We start from the raw sequence: 21,464 nt of genomic DNA, 5'->3' as shown, positions 1-21,464 counted from the left end.
CGATCCGATGCCATCACACAACGTACAACCCAAACATGATCTATCTATCCGCCATCTCACAAAACATTAAGCCCACGCACGTCTCGTGCAAGTGTAATAATTCCATCTCTCCCTCCCTCACAAATATCTTATCGCCTTGTCCCTGTTTTTTTTGGAAAACACATATCAGCAAGCAAGTAAGCGACCGACTTCATGTTCCACAATAGGGTTAGACATGTTGGCATGCGCTTTCGTGGTAACCACACTGGTAGCGAGGGACCATTAGGAGCAGATGAATGGCCTTTTCGAAGCTGTCCACATGAAGACGTCACTAGGTGTGCTCGCCTGTTTTCTTCATGCTGAAGCACTTAAATGCGAACACTGCCTCGCTCCAAGTCCTCTTGTACGAGTAAGTCGATATTACCTTGCTCTATATCTTTTAGCCTAGACCGACTTCCATGCTATGATGTTCTGAAATCTCAGCTTGTGAGAGTCTGGATGAGTGTTGTGCAGCTACATGGGACATGAAGAGGACGAGGATCAATGGACATGGCCAGGTATGCTAGGTATATGGTAAGTTTTCAAGATTTTTATTTCTCTTGCTTGTGTTTTCGTTTATTCCCTGCCTCACTCAGCCCACACTCCACTCCTCCCAAGCTATCCCGAACATCTACCTGCTCAGGTTGTGCTGCCTCATCTCATCTGATCTCATCACACCCAGCATCCAGCATCCAGCATGGTGATACCCAAAGGCGGATGCCTTGTAAAACAAGAAGTGAATACCTCTTCAGGTAGTGTATCAAACGCCGTGATATGCCTGGTGAGAGTTCCGGATTCGTAAATCTTTGGAATCTCCCCCAATCCCAAACCGGACCTCCGTTCCCAAAACCCAGAAACGCCTGAATGTCAAAACCCACATTCCCATGCATGCCACTATATGCCCATAATGCACTTGAAATGCTCATGTCGCTCCCATGTATGCTGCAACCTCCGGGAAAGAGACTTTCCCAAAAGCTTAACTCTACGTCCTGATAAGACGGATAAAAATATGTGACGAAGATGGACTTTTTCTCTCTCCTCTCCCTCTCCAATTTCCTAGTGCTTGAGAAGCTGCTGGTTCTCGCTCCGTGAAATGATATTAAATTTTGTACAGGGAATAAGAATTGAATAATAGGTGATACTGGCGCCTTATAGTGGCCCTGGTGAGATGCCGTCCATCGATTTCGGTCGAAGTGACGAGCCATTAGAGCTCTGTGATTGCTTTATCGTATTCTTACGCGTTAATTTTGCGTAATGAAGTCCACAAGCATTACAGAGGGTTCGCGCTCCGTCAGGTCCTCTTCTCCATTCAGGAGTTTCGGCTCGGTTGCAGCTATGACACCGGCCCGGAGGAGCCGCTCTCTATGAAGCCGTTAGATATTATCACTGTTACGAGATAGGACGTATTAGACCTACCCCTCGCCGTTTTTTGCTTTCTGGGCCTCCATAACCTTGACTTTTCATGTCGTCGTCATAAATGCTTATTCCGTCGTCATAATAGCCCGGGCCTTTGCCATTATGGTCTCGCATCCGTTGGTCCATCATTGCAACGTGCTCATGCTGTTGAGAAATCATATCTCTCAATTTCTCGAGGTCTTGACGGATTTTTTCTTGGTGTTGAAGCATTTCATTGCATGTTTCTATAGTCGGCATTCTGTCTGGTACTCCATTTGGATCACGGGGTTGCTGCTCCTGTGCTATCGAATGGAAGTGCTTAGACCAAGCCTGAAGTGCGCCGCTCGAGACGTATATCTATTGGAAAATCAATAGCTGTAAGTGCAAAGTAATCCGGACTGTAACCTACCGATGAGAGATGATTTTCAAAATCCCACACCTCAAGGTTTCGCTTTAAACCCTGTTTGAAAGGTGTTATCCTCGACCTCTCGTCTTCTCTGCCCCCTTTATATATTTCATCTATCTCTCGCCCATCCCGTGAGTAACGAGGTTGGTTGTAAGCAGGACTGTGTGGAACTGGCGCATGATTCGGACCAGGGGCATATCCGTACGAGCCCTGCTGTGGAGGTGGGGGTTGGTGAGGATAGCCATTCGCCAAGCGCTCTGGGGCTCGAGGATCCTGTTCAAATCGTGGAGCTTCGTAACGAGGACCAGCGTACGGATTATGTGGAGCAGGAGCAGCCTGAAGACTTAGGGAGGGGTGTCTAAGCGGTTCAGGAAAGCCATTCGATACGGGCTCTGGTCGTGAAAAGGGATTGGCTTGCGGCTGGACTGGCTGTGGTGGGGTTCTTTGACGGACTTGGGGCGGGGCAATTTGGGTTGGGTATGGCGCATGATCGGGCGGCGGATGTGATTGAGTTATTGAAATGGCCTGTGATTGCGAATATGGAATCTGATGCTGAGGTGGTAAAGACGCAGACACTGGGGAGGCATATCGCCCAGTTGGTTCGGGCCCAAGAGCTTCGTGTATAGATGGCAGAGATTGTCGTTGTGGTTGCGTGCTTTGCATAAGAGGTGGTTCGGGCCTGTTATCTGACGTTCGCCTTGACTCTGATGGAGATACAAGGCCAGGCGCCGAATGTGAAGAGGGCGCTGGCCACCCAGAGTATGGGGGTGGAGGTCCATTTGAATACATCGAAGCGGGGTTGACAACTGCAGTGGCCGCCATTGTAGATGCTGATGTATACGACCGATCAGTGGTGACCCGGTCGAGACTTTCGCGATTGATTATAGAGAGGATTGCACTATGTGATGAATGTCAGTGTTTGTCTGGACGAGTTTCAAAATTGCCCACGAATGAACCTACCTTTTTCTGCCGGGTCCATCCAATGATTCCATGGCCAGATCTGAAGCACGATTCCTTCAGACTAGAAGCTCGGGAAGCATGCGTGGACGGCAGAAAATATCGTGCTGTTCCCGTCCAAATGTGGGTATCCGTCGCACCTGTTCACCACAACATCTGCAACCTTCCCCTCAGCTCGAGTACCTATGGTATGTCGTGCGAGGTGTGGGCGTAGATTGGAATGCTAGAAGGCAACTTGGGGGCGCCGCTGGGTAAAATTGTCGAGATTGTCGAGTCAAGCACCTGAAGCCACCGCTTATTGTTCCAGAACCTGGAGTTCGTGGCGCTTGAATTATCTGTATCTCCCTCTTGCTGGTCAAGATACTGAGGTAAAGTGGCGATAGTTCGCCAACTCTCGGAGGGACTTCCGCCAGCTACGAATCAGCGGAATACAGGTAGAGACCAGCTTTTTGAGCCCCAAGGGCCGTCGGCGTGGGGTTCTAGATATGTCTTGGAGGAAAACGTGCGGGTCGCCTACGCTACGTGGGCTGTAGAAACCGATTGGTGTTCTGCAGATGTCGGTACACCGGTAGGAGATTGAAGGGGGGATGGCGAGTACGAGTGAGATTCGAGACACTTCTGGGGACGGGAGCAAGGACAGTTGGAAAAAGGAAGAAGAAGGTTTTAGGGTTTGCGGATTGATATTATGAATGAGTGAGTAGTAAGTGAGTAAGGGTCTTGATTATTAGTCTCCTCTCGACACGGATGGGATCAACCGCGGAACAGCCTGGTGGGGCCTAGTAGTATAGTAGCAGCAGAGCAAGTGTACTGTATACTGCTACTACAACTACTAGGTATAATGTAGGATCCTGCGGCAGGCTGGCGATGAGATCTCTTCGGTACGGGCGTGAGTCGTTGCTAGTAATAGGTAGTAAACACCTTAGTGAGGTGGGTAGCGAGTAGAGCACGTACTATAGTAGGGCGGCACAGATGCTAGATGATAATAAATTGAAAGCCAAACTTCGCATTTACTACTGTAGATCTCGATTCTCGACAAGTGGCTTTCTTCTTACTCCTTCGAAGGTCGAATCTAACCTAATCTCGACGCCAAGCTGAACGCGATTTCGACGGGATCGCGGTGCCAGGGCATGGGCAGGGGCTACCTCCATGCTGGATATTGCTAGGTTGGTAGGTAGCATATTGACCGGGGGAGCTACTTCTAACCCCCATCCATGGCCATGTCCCCAAGGAAACTCCTGGGATCCAACCAAGCCAATCCACCCGTGAAAGGAACGGCCAGCAAGCCTGCACAGTACGTAGTAGTTTGTATCTGGTCCTGGGTAGTGCACGGCCGCCTACGATCTGTGGATGGAATGGAACCAGAGTGGAAGGCTACTGTCGGATTGGGACTGGCACTGACACTGTTGAAGCAAGTGGTGGCGGTACAGTACAGTACCGTACAGAGTACGCGGGGTGGCCGGCGGATGGCGTTGCTTGTTTGCCTTGAAGGAGGAGAGTATTACCTCACTTCACTATTAGTTCAGTACAGTACAGTACGCAGTACCTCCCCCTACATCAACGCCAACACCAACACCAACACCAATACCAACCTACTTCCACCTACTCCCACACCATGCATCGGCATCGATATTGAATCGAGATGGCTTGCTAGGGGCCCGCTGCTTACCGCGCACAGGGCGCTGCAAACCCCTGCGCTGACTCGGCGAGAAAGCACTTGCAAAGAAAGAGGTGTGGATGACTGTTTCTGGGTCTCGGATTTGGGTGGGGGAGAAGCGGAGCCGTATAGTAACTACTGTACTGTATCGTCGATGACATGAATGACCTGAAGAAGTAGTGGGCTCATTTATTTCAGCCTTCAGGGGGGGGGGGGTATTAGTGTAACTTGTATCGTACAGTACCTCCGTACGGACAGCAATCAATGGTAAGCCAGACGCAACTCTAAGAATGGGTAGACCCGGGCATCAGTACTAGGGCTATCGATCCGCCCGAGATCTGGATCTTGGTTTGCCTTGCCTTGCCTTGTCTTGTCAGCTAAATAAAGTACACCGTAAACCGTACTCGTGTCGTGTCAATGACCGTAGTACAAACTATTTCTAGATACTATACCTACCTGGGTATAATTAACAGCAGCTGACGCCCTACTATACGGGAGAAGTATATATGAATGCTTCACAGAACTTGATGGAAATGAAAATATCCAAATTAGGACTTATAGGTACGGTACTACCTTTATAATATTACTATAAGTATTATTTCGGGCATAGAGTATTTACTATAGTAGTATCTCCTCCTTATTCAAGTATCTACATGTTTTATGTCAAGTAATTAGAATGTACTTATTTGTACCTATCATCCTAGCCGAAGCCTAAGATGATACAAACCTTCTATTATTACCTAGTATATCATTATTATGCTGTTAAGAGAGTTTGAACCCAAGTCCTTCATGTCTCGTGGATTCCAAACAATCCAAGCTTAAGACCTTTGCATAGCAGTATGCCACAAAGAAACTACGGATACACTGGAAATATGTACGCATGCTTGGTAGTCACCGAGGCAATCGGGTTTTCTAAAGCTTGTTCGGAATCGTTCAGTCTCATCATGTTCCTCTGTCTGCATCCTAAACTCAGCTCTGGCTACAACTCCTTGTGCCGCATTCTTTTCCAATCTCCGATCACAGATCGGAAAAGTCGCCATATCTTTCCCCCGGATGCTCCTTCCCGTTGCTGTACCCGACATTGGAGTAGCACAGCCAACGACATCCCACTGACAATCTGTCACACAACGTCGGTATGTGTTGCGCCCGCTCGCTTTTCCCTGCCCTATATCCAACTTCATCTCTCTTCAAGAATGAAAAGCAACAAGCAGTCTCACCCGAAGCACCGAAATGCCTGATCGGGCTATAGGCTGCCGAAAAAGTCCAAGATGAGCATGCGGTGCTCTCCTGGGCCTGTCGAGCCTGTCTCGCGAGCCTCTCGAGCCTCTTTCGCATATTAAAAACCCCGGCACACTGGCATGACAGGGTCTTAGGCGTCCACAGTCGCATGCTCAACAGGGCTACACGGCAGATCTGTCCCCCCCTCCCTTCGGAATCGCAGCAGCTCAAGGCTTTTCACGCCTTGCCAACAACCTGTAAGGCAATGGAGCTTCGGCTAACCTGTTTATTAATTCACGTAGTACAAGTCCCAGGCGGCTGGATCTTGCAGCAAACATCGAATTTACTTCTATGGCTCTCGCATCTGTGGTCAAATCAATGGCCAAGGATCCCTCCTTCAGCTGGCACAATTGCCAGGTCACCCAATCCACCGATGGTAGACAATGTTTCAATTCCACTTAAAGCGCGGGTAGTGGGTTAGAATTAGTGTCATCTCATCGACTATCTTAATGTACTTCTAATGGTACGTATATCGGACTCGGAGGTCTACTACAAAGTCAATGCGCATATAACAGGGTCAAGGCGTCTGCCAACATTGAGATCGCAGCCGCTTTCCTCCACCGAGCTCAAATTTACTGCGAGTTGAAATGAACTATAAATTGTCCACAGCAACGGCTATCCTGTCTGCGTTTATGCGTCGAGTTTGCGTTCCATCGGGCCAAGAATGGAGCGTGGGCGGCTTGCTACATGAAAATGCCTGGTCATTTGGCATGAAAACTTCCCAAAGGCATCCAACAAGATACAAAGAAAATCCCAAAAATGCAGCTTGAATCTGACATCTGCATGTCTCGGGATCGTACATCCAAGCGAATCCTCGTTCATCCTGCCAAACCTGGCCATTCGGCCCCGGGGCCTCCCGTAGAGACTTGTGCAGCCACAGAATCTGTCTCCGAGATCCAGAACCTGTGTTCACGTGCAATCGAGGGCTAAGTGAAGATGGGCAGCATATTCAGATACTCGGGATTACGAAGAGAAAGTCGCTTCGCACGCGACCAAAGACATGCATGCAACGGGTTGAATATTTCGTGAAGGCTTGCCGCGCAGCTCAGAGGCTCTAGGGCTGAGGAGCTGCGGAGCTGACAAGCCAAACTGCTGCTTATAATCGTGGTTATTAAAGATTTATATGATCGTCATATATGACCATCCTAGGCCACCACTTTGCAGAAGATCTCGAATGCAATCTCGAATGCATTACTGTAGGTTGGGCCAATAATGGGAACGGATTATCTTGTTATCTGCTACTCCGTACGTAAGGCGGAAGATCGATTATTTAATGCTCTGTCGCCGGGGTCGGGCAGGCCTGGGCTTATCTCATACCATGCTAATTAGCTTTTCAACCTTTGCTTCTCGCAGGACATTATCACACAACACCCGAAGAAACCTTTTATTCTTAAGTACGGAGTACTCGGCCAAGGCTGTCGACACGAGTTGCTTAATACAGTATTTAAGGAGGAGACGACGTTGAGATTGTGCCGCTATGCCCGTTCTCCACAGCACCCCAAAAAACTGAGGCGGCGTCATGCCACGCGAGAATCATGGATGAGCCTAGCTTGTTCGTTCGTGCTGCACAAGGGCTGAAACGGACTCTGTACTGTAAATTTACGAGCAGATGGACAAGGAAGAGCACTCAAAAGACCTCATGATGGTCAAACTCAGACTGCAACTCAAATCTAGCGGGGGAGAATTCCCTCATTCAGCGGATTTGACATGACGATTACGTATCTCGCATAAGAACATGCGTTTACAAGTCCAAGTCGCCGTTCAAGAGTTAGCGGATAGAATTCAGCAAATCCTATAGGCAGTGAGTCAGTGAACTTACTGCTTTGCCATCAGTTATCAGACATCAGAATCAGACATCAGGCATGTTTTTATGCTCGTATAGGAAGGGTTATTCAAGGCAAGATAAAAACTCTGTTGCGACGTCAGGTTCATGAACCTACCGGTAGTGTTAGGGCACCGAGGGCACTTAAGGTACGGAATGCAGAGGTTCGCGACGGCGCGTCTCAAGTCTCGGGCCACATCGTCTTGGGACCTGGCAACATCGGAGTGCCGGCGGTGCAGTTGATCACACTACTTCGTACTATACAGTCGTAAACCTACCTATACTTCGTGGACTGGACTACATATCTAATTTACCTTCATTCGCACTCGTACATTACTATATACAGTACAGTATAACTTCGAGCTCGGACGGATTTCTGATAAGATCTCCAGAAGAGTACTCTCTCCAGAACGCCAGCACCAGGTACCACTCTCGTCGTGAAGCTGAAGCTGAAAAGGCCAAAATCCTGCCGTCCTCGTACGATGATATTCCTAGAGGCTAGAGCAGTGTAGAGCTTCTTTAGATGCCTGCCATGATGATCCGGCTCATCCGCCTGCGAAGTAATTTATCGACGATCCATCAATTACAAGGACGCTGCAGCATCTTGATACTGTCTGTACCCCGTAATGCACTTGCTGGCCGTCGTCTGATTCGCTCGTTGTCCAAGAGGTCAAGCCATCACATCTGACAGGTGTGCAGTTGTCAAGTTATTTCCCCATCCCCGCTGGACCCGTTTCCAAATTCGTCCACGCGACGAACCCCAGCCTAACAGGACCGCTGCATCGGATACTATGGAAGAAGCTCATCGCTCGATCGAATGCATACTAGAACCATGTTCCTTGCTGCTAGAGTACTAATGGCTGACACCCTGGCACGGCCATTTAAGCTGCCCGATGGTTCTAAGAGGCCCAAGAGGCTAGCCAAGACTTTATAGACAAGGGGCTTACAAACTCGATGGCGCTGGTCCTAGTATCACAGATCCCTGACCTTTTTAGATTTCCACTCAAACCTTTCCGCCGGTACCGTTTCTTACTTGACCGGAACAATTAAGTGCATCAGAGCATCCTGCACTGTTCATAAGCCGAACTGTCTACGAGATGGCAGCGGTAGAAGACGGGAGGCGCAAAAAAGAGCAATCCATGCCTGGAGCCGACCGACTAGGTTCACTGTAGTCCGTGCTAACCAGGCGGAGGTTTAATTGTGAGTAAGAAATTTCTGGCACTGGATTAATACTGTATCGACAGCGGGCATTGAATGCAAAACTGCCGCTGCCGCTCTATACTTAAGTTTACATCTCTTACGGGGGTGTGATATCGTGGGAATGGGCCTGCAATGCAAGTACATGCAGGACCGTTTTCCGTCTGTTGCAAGAGTGAACCGAGCGAATTGCAGTGTTCTCCACCCTTGCCTTTTCCATCAAATAAATCTGTAACTTTTGGGCACAGGCCAAAAACCCGTTGTTGAGTCTGTGCATACACGAGTCTAGGGGGCTTGAAAGGGCTGGGTTGAATCTCCCTTCCAGAGTTACCTTTTCATTCTCTCCGTTCCTTGTCAATCAATTCCGCAGATCAGAAGCCCAATAGCTTCTTCTCCACCTACGTAGGTGCTCAACGTGTTCCTTTGTTCTTCGTCCAAACGTGCAGTCAAGCAATCTGATAAATCAACTCCTCACCCCCATTCTCCCCTATTCTTCAACTGCCCCACAATACTGGAAGTTCCACTGTGGGTACGCGTTATTGGCTGATATAATATGACGATCTCGATATCTTTTCGGGGCAGATCTCACTGGCTCTCTCCGAAATATCCATGTCCAGTTTCGGAACTGCTTCTTAAAACAGAATAGATGGATCTCCTATGCTTTATACCTGGTTTACCGAGACTTAATTCTCCCGGGAATACCTCATGCATGCCGTCTATCGATATTTCCTGGCCTACTAGTACATACAGTACTCGAGTATCGACAATGGGTAGGGATAGGGTGCCTTGTCATATCTGTCCACTGGAAGTTCATCTCCCCTTCCGCGCACTCCGTACAGGAGGAGTTCCTGGTAAATACTACTCTGTCCTACTGTAAGGTCTCGTGGCAACGCCGTCACCGGTAGCCATTCCGTTGACGTGCTCGTTGTGTTTTGCACGCATACAGAAATAGCAAAAGTGGCCCAGACATAAAATCGAAACATGAACCTCCGAGCGATTTCGCAACCTTGAAACCAAACAAAATTCTGTGGCCTTTTCCCCTCAGATACATCCTTGCCGTGCAGTGGCTTCATCTGGGACTATCACGGTCTGACGAGGTACGGTGGGGACGCTGGGCCCATTATTCCGACTATTGGATCTTGAACTCCCCCTTTTCAAGATGTCTCGCCCCCACTCGTGTCGAGTTTCAAGGCAAATTTATGATCGCAGATGAGGCACGGTCCACACATTTACCACATGGCTGTCTGACACTCACGCCGCTCGCCGCAGATGTCCTGCGGCCCTATCACACCCTCACGTGGTTTGAAAATAGTGGGGGTGTTTTCCTCCCTTTTCCCCCTCAGATGCGGCTTTCTTTTTGATCCTTCAAATCCATCGTTGACTTATTCCCGGCTGGAAGCCAGCTTACGTTGCTTCTAGCCCTTACATTCTTACATTTTTCTCTCTCTTTCTTGTCCCACAACCGGAGGTGGACTTCACCACCGTGGACCAGACTGTACAGTACCCAGCGTATTGCTCATTGTTTCATATTGGGTCTAGGCTAGCCGTTTATGTCTCGTTGTGAATCATGTTCCATCTGCAAGCCTACAGGTCAGACCTAGCCCAGAGTTGCTCCTTGCCTCAGAATGACAGTACATATGCTTGGTTGCATCGTTTGAGCTTGTTTTTATATATTCATAGCTACTTGAATCCTGAGACCAGGGCCTAGGCGCTTATGTCTCTAAAGCCAGCACCAGGAGGCGCGCTTAGCGACAATGTATGCGGATGAGAACTTGGTTTTGAAAACCCAGAGTCGCTTAATGCTTCGCAATGCTAGCGCGGGACGAAACGAAAAGCAGATCGTGAATCTGGTACTATCTTTAGTTCATTCCCGATGTGTTTACCTTCAATTATGGCAATGGAGATTCCACTTGAAAGAGGTGCTCAGGTGGCTAAGACTACGAGCATGGGCGCAGCTGCTTCCTCCTTGCTCCTCCGTTCAGCGCAAGACATTACTATCTTCGGCCTAAAGTCCATCGTGCTGGATATAGCGACAGCCCATCAAGCTCAAGAATTGCTTGGGAAGTGGCGGGGAGCCATGAGGGTTCCACGCGCCCTTTGCATGGAAAGTTGAAAAGAGGCTTGTGCCACGTTTTGCCAAATTTAATGATGCGCATCTACATGGACATTGGCAATCCCGATGCACAACTGAGCCTGTTACTCGAATCTCGGGTTCAGAAATCGTCCACTCCAGGTTTCAGCCTCTTTGGTCTAGGTGGAGGAAGTCTCTTGTCAATCCTCACAACCCCTCAGTTCAGCCAAACCAATTCTTTTACTTTGAAGCGAACAGATCGGATTCGTTTTCGTTTGCTTTGAGCTTACTTGCCGAGCTTGCTCAAAATAGGCAATGTTGGAAACGAGAATGTGGCCTTGTCTCAATTGAAAGCTATTGCCTAGCGTAGCAAGGGAGGCTACCGGTATATGAATGGCAGCCCTTACCATCGTTGATGAGCTTCCAGTCTCTCACATGCGGAGCCGAGGTGGAGGAAAGCTAGGTCTCGTATACAAACCCTGATCTTAATACTTTCGAATGCTCAGAAGTAAAAGCAGCGATTCTGTTGCACCTTTGGCATCTGCTTCGAATCAGATCTCAAAAAAATATGCAGAGGCATAGTCTCATTGCTATAGTCGGCGATCTTGCAGTCATCTAGTCCTTCTACACCTTAAAAAAAACATCCTAAATCCTAGCTCCGTATCAGACTTGAAGGCAAAAATTCGATTAAACTTCCACGAGTTATTAAAAAGACATATACAAATGTCCCAAGGATCCCCGCAATTTCGTGGCACGTACAAACAAGACCAAATTCCAAATAACTTCGTTCGCCTGGCAGGGAATAATTAAGATGCAAGCGACGTATAGTAGGAATACAATCGTGCCTTCCTGCACGGCGTCAAAAAGCGCATGTAATTCCCCAACACATCTTTCCATTCCATCATCCCTTGAAACAACCTCGTACCGCCTATTTCCCCATAGGCCTGACCCACTTGCCGGCGTATTCGAAAAGAAAAAGAAAAAGAAAAAGAAAAGAAAAAAAATATCGACATTTTCGCCATCACATCATAAACGTTCGATTTATTAATCCCGAGGTCGCCGTCGACGCCGCATCTCGTTTATTTTAACATGTGCGTGCATATGAAGGCCGAGTTTGGGATGGGATGGGATGGGATTCACACGCGCGCGTGGCACGCGCATGGCATGGCATGATGGATGCTACCTACTTACAGTACTGTATACCTACCCATGATGATCTGCACTAGCTGAAATGCGTCCGCATAATTGATTGATTGATTTTTCCATGAGACATGACATGGTCCATACAAAAGATAGAGACGGTACAGTAAGTGAACCCCTGGCGACATGAGATGAGATGAGATGAGGGGTATGGTTCGGTACGGAGTGGAGGAGAGGAGAGGTGGGTGTGCTGTAACATGATCTGGCTGTTGGGACCGGATCAATAGGGTTGCATTGTTCCGTTTGGGAACGGAATGCTACCCTATCAGCCTATATATCAGATGATAAAATGGATTCGGAGTGTGATAAAAAAGCAAGGTTCTAGTTTACGCAAGCAGGTCTGCGGCACACCGGGGACAACAATAATAGAAGTGTCCATCTTCAACACCGCCGGGTACGGATGATCTTTTCACTACTCTTTTATCCGCCCGAAAGAGAAGCAAGCGACTAGGGTAGGGAAGGGCAGGGAAGGAAAGGACGAACTTCATTGCTTGATTGATCATAAGTTGATGCAGGGTAGGAAATGATAAATTTACAAGAGGGATCCAGCCAAAGAAATACATTTGAACTCCTAAACCGTATGCCATGAGCCGAAAATATCATCCCATCCAAAAGACACCAATTCACCCTCGAACCCCAGACAAATTTCATTAGGTGAGTGTAAAGCCGCTCAACCGTCGAGAAGCATACTGTCGCCCTCGCCTTTTTCGTCCAGGGCTTTCTTTATATTCCCATTCCCATCTGAATAGTAGCCTCCCACAGTTCCTTCCCTCTCAGTCCCAATGAGCCTGTATTCGCCATCTTCCTTGCGTTCAATTATCCCCTCTTCAAGCGCCCACCTTGCAAGTAACCTGTCCACACCAAGTCGGCTGGCTTCTCCTTTTTCCATATGTCGGCCAACATGTTCCGTCCAGTCATCCCAGCTGCCTGCACCCTCAAAGACGTTTGCGCAGTCTGGCTTTGGACAAGCGGAACGCTGTGGAGGTTGACGTCGGATGACTAGACATGAAGCTTGCATGTCCTTCACGTGCGTTTCCCATTCTAGTTGCAGTTTGCTGTCGCCCTTCGCAATGGCCTTTTTGATCGCGAAAGGGGCGTGCATTCGGCGAAGATGTTGAGTAAAGAGATCCTTTCGGTTAAACTCATTGCCTTTGCCTTCCACTGTACTTTGAGGGCACGAAGAACATCGATAGTAAGTCAGACACAGATGCTGTGATGCAATATGCCGCTTCCACTCATTCTTTGACCCAAATGTGCTGGTACAGCCGGAAAAAGAGAAGGCGCATGGGAAGGGTCGAGTGTGGGCGGCTGCGATATGTTTACGGAGAGAAGATGAGTCCTTGAAAGGTGCATGACTGCATAAAGAACATCGTGTATCTTGCTTCGGTCCTTGCTTCTGTATTGATCTCCGAGGTTTCGGCCGCGAGGCTGGAGAATTGTATTCTGAATTGTACATGTTGTCTTCAGCACCAGAATCCCCTGGATCTTGGGATGAGGCTGATTCTTCTCGATTACTTCTCAGCCCAGGTGAGCCCTCCGAGGCTAAGTGGGAATGATTTCGGTCGGCATTAAGATTATCTTGACTGACATGCCGAACATGGCTCAGCGCTTTCAACTGCTCAGCAGCTTCATGCATCTCGACCGAATCTTCGACATCATCTTTATGTTCAGGCATAGTTGAAGGCCCTTGCTCTTGATATAGCACTTGTGATAGTGCGTTTGGAGTATTCATTATCATTGAGGGTTCTTGATGTCTCATTGAGTCTTGGCGCATTTGGTCATGCCTAACCATGACGGGAGTGGAAGAGGCTGCTTCACGGGCTTCAAGAAGAATCTTCCCATCTTCTAATTCTTTGAATGTTGCCGCTTTGCCAATGGGTGAAATGCCACCAATAAGGTGCTGGTATTCCGTAGTCATATTATGTGAGTTGACGTAGCCGAGGAAAGCGCAGGTCCGGTCAGCGGCGACTACGTTGTACACAGCAATTGGCATCGATACGAGAAGAACAGTTGGTGGCCCATGAAACATGCCTTCGACAGCGATCTTCGAAGCGGCCACAGGGGTATTGTGAAGCCACTGTTTGAAAGAAGCCATATCTTGACTTGGTTCACCGAGAAATGTAGTACATACGAGGGCTCTCATTTCCTCAAACGTGAGATCCGAATTAGAGTTGACTTTGATGTTTTGTTGGGTTTCGTGGTTGTTGCGCAAAGCTTGTACTTCATTCTCAGGCGAGCCCAGTGGCGATGCTATTTGTGATCCGCCAGGCTGTTGCTGTCCAATCGGGGAAAGGGCAATACTTTGCAAAGAGCCGGGGGTCAGTGAAAAGCACACAGGCATTCTTTCATGAGCGACTGCCATTTTACTGGTGCTATTAGGGAGACCAGTATGTAGTACTCTTTGCTGGTAATGCTTCTGGGACACAATCTCCTCGTGGAGACGCTGTATGCTGAAAGGGCGCCCGCTCCCAAGCTTGTTGAGTGCCTCTACTAGATTGTAGGTAAAAGAACGTGGTCCTGGATCGCGGGCCCCTTGGTCTGGTGTATATGCCGCAATAACTTGCTTGACTCCGTGATTCCCCGCAGTTGGAGCATCTGCAACAGCACAAGTGTCCAGGAGAAGTAGAATATCGGATTGAGCGTCCTCTAATAGACATCTGACATGCTCCCACTTGAACCTTGGTGAGTCTTCGCGAGGATTGCTACTATATCATCAGTATTTGTCACGAGGCTGGGATATTGCATCATACCATGCCCAGTACAAGTTATGATCCGAGCTAATGTAACCATAACCAGCATAGTAGACAACTAGCAAATGATCAGGTCTAGCATATTCGATATGTGAGGCCATTTGCATAGTAAGTTTGACGCTGGGGTTGGGGCAACTGGGTATGCACCAGGTTTCGGTTCGGAAATTGAAGCGATCACGAAAGACCTGCTGGAGCATCAACAGGTCTGACTCGACGCTCAAATCATCCTCCCATCGTAACATCAAGACCGTCACGCTTGTATATGGTGATCGATTGGCTTGCGCATATATGAGCATCGCTGCGTCTTGCAGATGCCGAGCGAAGGACTCGAAGTCGGTGCGCTCGGGAGGGGGTGCGGCATCTTGAAAGGGCGGCATAGCCTTGTAATCGTAACGAACTTGAGGAGACTGGAAAAGATGTTGAGTTAGCTGCGAGGAATGGTATGATATGGATCGTGATTTCGAGCAGTACCTGCTCATTCTGTGGTTTTTCCGCAAGTTTGGGGGCAAGAAGACGTCGTTTCTTGGAAGAAGGCTCCATGATCGCAAGGCCCACGCAAGCTTGGTGGTGCGCAATTAATTGGTTCTAGCAGACGGGTAATTAATGCAGCTGGATGCAGCAATAATCCTCTCGCGATGATTGCCAGGGCGGTCGTGGTGTTGACGGATGAAGAGGAGTTGATCTTTACGAGGCTATCGTGCGTGTCGAGGCTGGCTTCTACAGCCTTGGTTTGGGGTACGGCGGATGGGAGCAATAAAAGCGAAGCACTAAGCCTCATTCATGGCGGGTGCGACAACGACAACGACAACGAAATCTCACTTCACCTGCCCGCTTGCCCTACAGATACAGCCGCGATCTTTGCCTGATTGTATTAGAACTAGAACTAATTTATATAGGTCTGCCTCGTTTAAGTTGCAGTTGACCTGGCAAGTCTTTGAACTTGTATTTAGCAGCTATTCGTGCCTTGTCTATTGGCATATAAGAATATACGAGCTTACTCGAAGTCGTAAATACAGTATTTCGAGAGGACCTTCTGGCCTGTCCATCTCAACGAGAATGTCAGGCTCTTGAAAGATGCATGCATCAGTTCCAGGGAGCCCGCAATGGCGGTGGCTTACTTCGATGGAAAGTTACATAAGTATATTATCATGTTTGCTGGACAATATTACATATTTTCATATTTGAGCTTTATCTGCTTCAAGATTCCAATCCTCCTGTTCTTTTTATCAACTAGCCAAGGCAGTCCTTCGCGCAGCACTTTCCTACTCCTCCTTGAGAGGGAAAACTTTTGAGGGTACCATGCTTATTTTATCTGCAATCGATGTTGTCTGTTCTGGGGGAGCGCATTGGGCTAAGAGATCGGGCCACAGCACAGGATGCCCCTGAGATACGCGATACTAAATTGTGGAGCCCGCTTCTAGCTTGCTGGAGATATACGAATAAAGGTAACTTGAATAGACCAGCTTGTCACTTAGGACATTTGGGAATTGATTAAATGTTGAAATTGTTTCATGAATTGGTATCAAAGTTCTCAAATGACTATTAGTGTAAAAACAGGCTAAGTGGTATCTCATCGCAAATAGACGAAAAACGAAATCATGGCTGCATCGTATATCATTCTGCCCGTTTCCCCATCACATTTTCATTCCTAATACTGTGCTCAGCAATCATTGCAGCATCTAGTACTGGCTACGTCGCTGCCAGAACCGCCTTTTTGTGGTAGTCGTGCCGTTCGCATATCCAGCATCTGCGTGCTTCGAGACGTGAGATTGCCTGTGAACTCTGCTTGAGCAGCATGTGAGTAGGACGATGAAGAAGGCGAGGAAGAGGCAGATCATAGCAGCCACTAGTGTCCACATGGCGGTAGAAAAGTCTAGATCTTGGTATCAGCTTCGTACTCATCAGAAGATTCCGCACAAGGGTTACTTACGCGCACGACTTCCACTGCCATCGCGGTCGATGTGTCGCTTTATGATTCCGAAGGCGACGAAGTCTGTGCACATGACGACGACTGTGACGATCCACGCAACAGCCGTTACCAGCGCTGCTCCGACAGCGCCAATGAGTCCTGATCCAGCGGCTAGGAGGAAGGCGATAAAGGCAAGACCGCATGCGACAGGGTGCAGGACCATGACACGGGTGAGGGCCTTGGTAGTATCGGTTGACGCGGTGTTGAAGTCGGTCTTGTCGGCTCCCTCGATGATTTTAGCTGGATTGTAGCCAATGTGGTCGTGGGTACAGTAGTCTTTGTTGCCGCTATTGAGGTTGTGTTAGTACACCATACTAGGTGACATAATAGATACACCAGGCAACTTACCTAGCATGGCGAATACAATATCCAAAGGTTCCAAAGCTGGCAACGGAATTATGGCCATTGGTGCTATTAGTAAGTTTCACTTCCAAGACGCCGATGCTGTTGATCACTGGCGAAGAAATGGTCGTTATGAGAAGGAGAATGCTGGCTGCAAACAAGAGGAAAGTGCCAATATGGTGGAAGAAGCCAGTTTTCGCCATATTGATAGTATTGCGAGTGAGACTATGCAGAGATTTTATTGGCTGGTTGAGAAGGAGAGAATGGGAAACACAGACGTAAAGGACCAGAAGGTAGAAGTGGGAAAAGGCCAGACTTTATCCAAACGGTTTTATGGGCTCAGGACATCACATCTTGGAGGAATGCAGGGCAAGGGGTTGCCACATCAGCGCCGACCAGCACACGAACCGAGGCTTTACGAGACAGGGCCCCTGCCTTGGTTTGCTCTTTTCCCTGCTGGCAATCTGGAATCTGGGGCAGTTGGCCTCTGAATGCACCTAGTGACGTACTAAGTGCGGCTTGAGATTCAGGGGTATGTGTGGCTGATAGGTGGCTGTTATGCGCCCGGTATGCTATTGGACAGGCGCCCTGAAATTGGACTCGAGATCTGTGACAATAACATGGATTGCCCTGTAGTGCCGTGTCCTGCCTTGGTTTTGGCTCTTTTGCGCGCGCAAGAGATTAATAGAACAGGACTCAGTAACGCATGACAACACCGTGAGGGTGAATGTAATCTGCATCACGCGTATCGGGTGGTGGATGGAAGGCGTGTAGTGTAGACGTGGTGTTTTGAGGCGAGTATTTATTACAACTCTGTGTACTGTCTTGGACGATAACCACATTACTCTCTCGTTTCAAAGCATGTTTAAGTAAGGCATCTCCCCTCATTTCGAGCCATCATGACAGACTCGCACACAGAGTTTTGACGCTACGCTCCAGATAGCGATGCGCTACTGTACCCCTATCCCTATATCTACCGGTAATCAAGCCAGACAGTAACATGCAGAACCAAGGAAACACCAGAGATGGAACACTTTCTCCCCCTACGCTTGATCGATGTTAATTGTTCAGATGGCTCTGTAGAACCACACTTGATACTTTCCAAGGATCTGACTGTAGAGGAAAGGAACGGGGCTCGATATGTAGCCTTGAGCTACTGCTGGGGAGTGTCTGGAAATCTAATTACGACGTGTTTGAATATCAATGAACGGGATATATATGGCAATGCATTTTTCACTATAGCTGCGGCGGGAGCAGTGAATGTTTATCAAGGGATTTTCCAAGATAGATGGCTTGCTCAACAATGGTGCTCTCGAATCCCTTTGCAACAGGGTTCCAAGGCCACAAATGATGACTAGATCTATGTTACTCCATACTACAATGGCGGACAACTGTTAGAAGAGCCTCTATACAAACGAGCATGGACATTGCAAGAACGTCTTCTGTCGAACAGGGTAGTAACCTACGGCAGCGATCAGATCTCATGCCAATGCAGAAGAGGTGAATTCGCGGAGTCCGAATCCCCGCCACCGAGATTCAATCTTCCAATCCTTCTTCCTTCGAGCATTGATTCTTGGTACCATTTCTGGTCCAATATCATCCAGGGGTATTGCGATACGAATGACACGCTCGCGAAGGATAGATTACCTGCTTTGAGTGGCCTTTCTAAAGCTATGCGAGATGCTACCGGAGATGAATATTTGGCTTTAGGCCAAAGTCGTCACTTCCAAATTCCGTCTGTCTTCGAACATTTTTAAAGCATCGAGCGATGTCTTTGTTGTAAATGTATTGATTGTTATGTGTCATTAAGGGAGATTTTCCATTGCGAGGGGCCGAAGAATGTATACATACTGAGACTCCAATTCCAGTTTACCTCGAGCGCGAGAACGCAAATAAGCATTTAGAAAATCAATTTTATTGCAGCTTCACACACACAGGAAAGCGCTATTGGAACTATCAACCCAAATTCCTGTATGTATTGCTTGAGCGAGATGCAAAAATACATGTCTGCTGAGCTGAAATACGCTCGACCGGCTCCATACGTCGTAGTACATTGGCGCAATTCCGAATAGAATTCCACAATTCGTTTTACAGACCTCCTCATGACAACTTGATCCAGTCCTAAGCCCTGAACTACCAGCCTCTCTCAACTACCTACCAAGGGCTTCTCCTCCATGCTAATTCCCCCCTTTCAATAAAAAGGTCTCGTTATCCCATCCGAACCACTTGTTCAACCTCTTGCCCATCGAAGACAGCATAACAGGATCAATAATCGGAACAGGGTGCGGCTTGTGGAAAACAATCTTGCCCTCTCCAAACCATTTCGATCTCTCATTCGGCTCGAACTGGACAGCAGATCCGCCGGCGCTGTGGCGAGCAACGAACCCCAGTTCCGGCTCGGCCATGGCAAGTACAAACGAGTCCCACTTGACCGATTTCTGTGATGCTTCTTCAGAGTTCCTGCTTTTAAACATGGAATGGAATATACCGAGTGCGCTCTTGCTTACTGAGACTTGGATGTGCGTTGGGAGCTCTTGAGCCAACTCGGATAAGGATAGAGATGGGGAAATTCCTCCCGGAATCATTAGCGGGTTTGCCACTGAACGAGTCTTGATCTTTGCCTTTACTTCTTTGAACTCGAATTTGGGCGTGATATTTGGGCTATGAGCTTCAAGGTTCAACGCTCCTAATTGCTCGTTGATCATCTGATGTTTCCGCGTTCGCTGCACAATCTTAGCTTTGATTTCGTCTCGTTCGTTTCGTACGCTTCTAATGTAGTCTGGGTGGCTAGCTGCAGATAGAACTTTCAAGTCCGACACAATATCGTTTTCGTCGAATTCGAGGCGCTGCAGTGTTTCTCGATGACGATCACGCGCTCCGGCCCATAATTGCGAAAGCGCAGCTCGTTGGGAGGCATCCTGGTCAAGCCACTCTTGCTGAATTCGGGAACCTGTGGGGTTTGGAGTAGCTAGAAAATCATTCATGAGTTTTGCTAGTCGTTGTTCAGTCACGATCTTCTGACTTTCAGCTTCCTTCATAGGAACATGTCCATTATCGTGCCACAGACCATCTGGTCCAACCTTCATTTTCCTCAATGGGTCTTGAGCGAAGAAGTGCTTCTTGACATAACGCCAGCCTTTGCTTGTCTCTGAAATCCCAATTCCTTGGAGATCGCGCCGAGCGCAGCGGGGCCTGTGCAAGCCTACCATGTCAAGCATTTGATGGACCGCAGCGAGATCCGAATATTCAGAATAAAGAACTTCATCTAGACGAGCAACCTCCTCTTTTCGACCCTCTTTGAGGCATTGGGTTAGATGCTCATCTAACACCGCAAATATCATGGCATGATTGTGCCGAGGTGTAGCATCAGGGATCCACTCCTCAACGTAATCAGTATTTTGACCGGCCAGCGTTCTAAGACACCAGTCCAACTTATCTTTGAAGAATACTTCAAAGATAGAAGTTGCGTTGTCTTGGCGTATCGGTAATACAGCCGTCGAATGGAGGTGTGGAATGTTGATGAATTCGAAGTATTGATGAAATCCAGGCCGAAAGGGAAGAATCCTTTGTATGTACTTTGACCGGTATTGAATCTGATAGATGAGAAGTGCCTCAAGAGACGCCAAAGCACGTTCATAGGGCTCAGGCAGCGATTCGTCCGCGTGTATAACACTCTTGAATTTCAGGTGCACATCCCGAACCTTCTGAACCTCCTCCAATATCCCCTCCCAAGACCAATATATAGTTGCATCTCGCATTAGCTTCGATCCTGCCATTACATCCTTAAAGTTCTTGGTTAAAATCTGCCCAAACTGTCCTGCTAGTACATGAGGAATGTAGCGTCGCGTATATGCTGGATCTGTTTGTAAGAGCCAGAGGTGATCCTCATGCATATTCAGTTGACACTGAGCGATAGATAATAAAGCTTGCAGATCAAAGACTGGTGGAGTAGAAAAGGGTTGATTTAAGTATGCCGACGCAAATTCCACTGCGCTGGACGTCTCGTTGGCCCTTTCGAAGCCAAGTTCAAAAGCTTTCGCAATGGCGTTGATTTTGCCAGGAGCCCCATTTCCGTTCGTTCCTACAAGAACTTGGTCTACAAGTTTTCGAAGGAATCGAAGAAGTGGTTACTGGGCCTGTAGAATTAGAATACCCCTGGGAAACCCGATGTAGTTCCATCCATGGGCTTTCTCTTCCTGCCACTCGGTCAGTTTTCCATACTCTTCTCCATGCATTGTGATACAGCTGCGGTTGTAGAAAGTCTCCAAGGCTCCCAGCTCGAATTGCTTGTCGATTATGAGATTGTCGTAAGGTGCCCAATCTTGAGGAGAGTAATGAGTTCGGTTATAGAGCAAGCTTAGAAACCTTGCAGGTTCGTTCATGAGTCCTTCTAGGTTGAGATAAG

The 21,464-nt window shown here is 48.2% G+C and overlaps 4 protein-coding genes across 4 annotated transcripts; all 4 read right to left on the bottom strand.

Annotated features, from left to right (window-relative positions):
- Positions 1-1,167: 1,167 nt before the first annotated feature.
- gtaJ (GATA zinc finger domain-containing protein) lies at positions 1,168-2,811 on the bottom strand (the record flags this gene model as incomplete). The annotated part of the gene is made up of 4 exons (XM_031145040.1): positions 1,168-1,380; positions 1,435-1,770; positions 1,823-2,717; positions 2,780-2,811. 4 exons carry the CDS (start codon positions 2,809-2,811, stop codon positions 1,168-1,170), a joined length of 1,476 nt encoding a protein of 491 aa, XP_031009987.1.
- A 9,857-nt stretch (positions 2,812-12,668) lies between these two features.
- LHYA1_G000045 (uncharacterized protein) lies at positions 12,669-15,288 on the bottom strand (the record flags this gene model as incomplete). The annotated part of the gene is made up of 3 exons (XM_031145039.1): positions 12,669-14,700; positions 14,749-15,155; positions 15,220-15,288. The coding sequence occupies 3 exons, from the start codon at positions 15,286-15,288 to the stop codon at positions 12,669-12,671; spliced, it is 2,508 nt and encodes an 835-aa protein (XP_031009986.1).
- A 1,139-nt stretch (positions 15,289-16,427) lies between these two features.
- On the bottom strand, positions 16,428-17,262 carry LHYA1_G000044 (uncharacterized protein; the record flags this gene model as incomplete). Its single annotated transcript, XM_031145038.1, has 3 exons — positions 16,428-16,621; positions 16,679-17,004; positions 17,066-17,262. The coding sequence occupies 3 exons, from the start codon at positions 17,260-17,262 to the stop codon at positions 16,428-16,430; spliced, it is 717 nt and encodes a 238-aa protein (XP_031009985.1).
- A 1,974-nt stretch (positions 17,263-19,236) lies between these two features.
- On the bottom strand, positions 19,237-21,294 carry LHYA1_G000043 (uncharacterized protein; the record flags this gene model as incomplete). The annotated part of the gene is made up of 2 exons (XM_031145037.1): positions 19,237-21,140; positions 21,213-21,294. The coding sequence occupies 2 exons, from the start codon at positions 21,292-21,294 to the stop codon at positions 19,237-19,239; spliced, it is 1,986 nt and encodes a 661-aa protein (XP_031009992.1).
- Positions 21,295-21,464: the final 170 nt, after the last annotated feature.

Source organism: Lachnellula hyalina, assembly GCF_007821495.1.
Source record: "Lachnellula hyalina strain CBS 185.66 chromosome Unknown contig00001, whole genome shotgun sequence".
NCBI classification, from domain to species: Eukaryota; Fungi; Ascomycota; class Leotiomycetes; order Helotiales; family Lachnaceae; genus Lachnellula; species Lachnellula hyalina.
The sequence above is the reverse complement of the archived record's forward strand: the minus strand, read 5'-3'. Positions and strand labels throughout refer to the sequence as shown.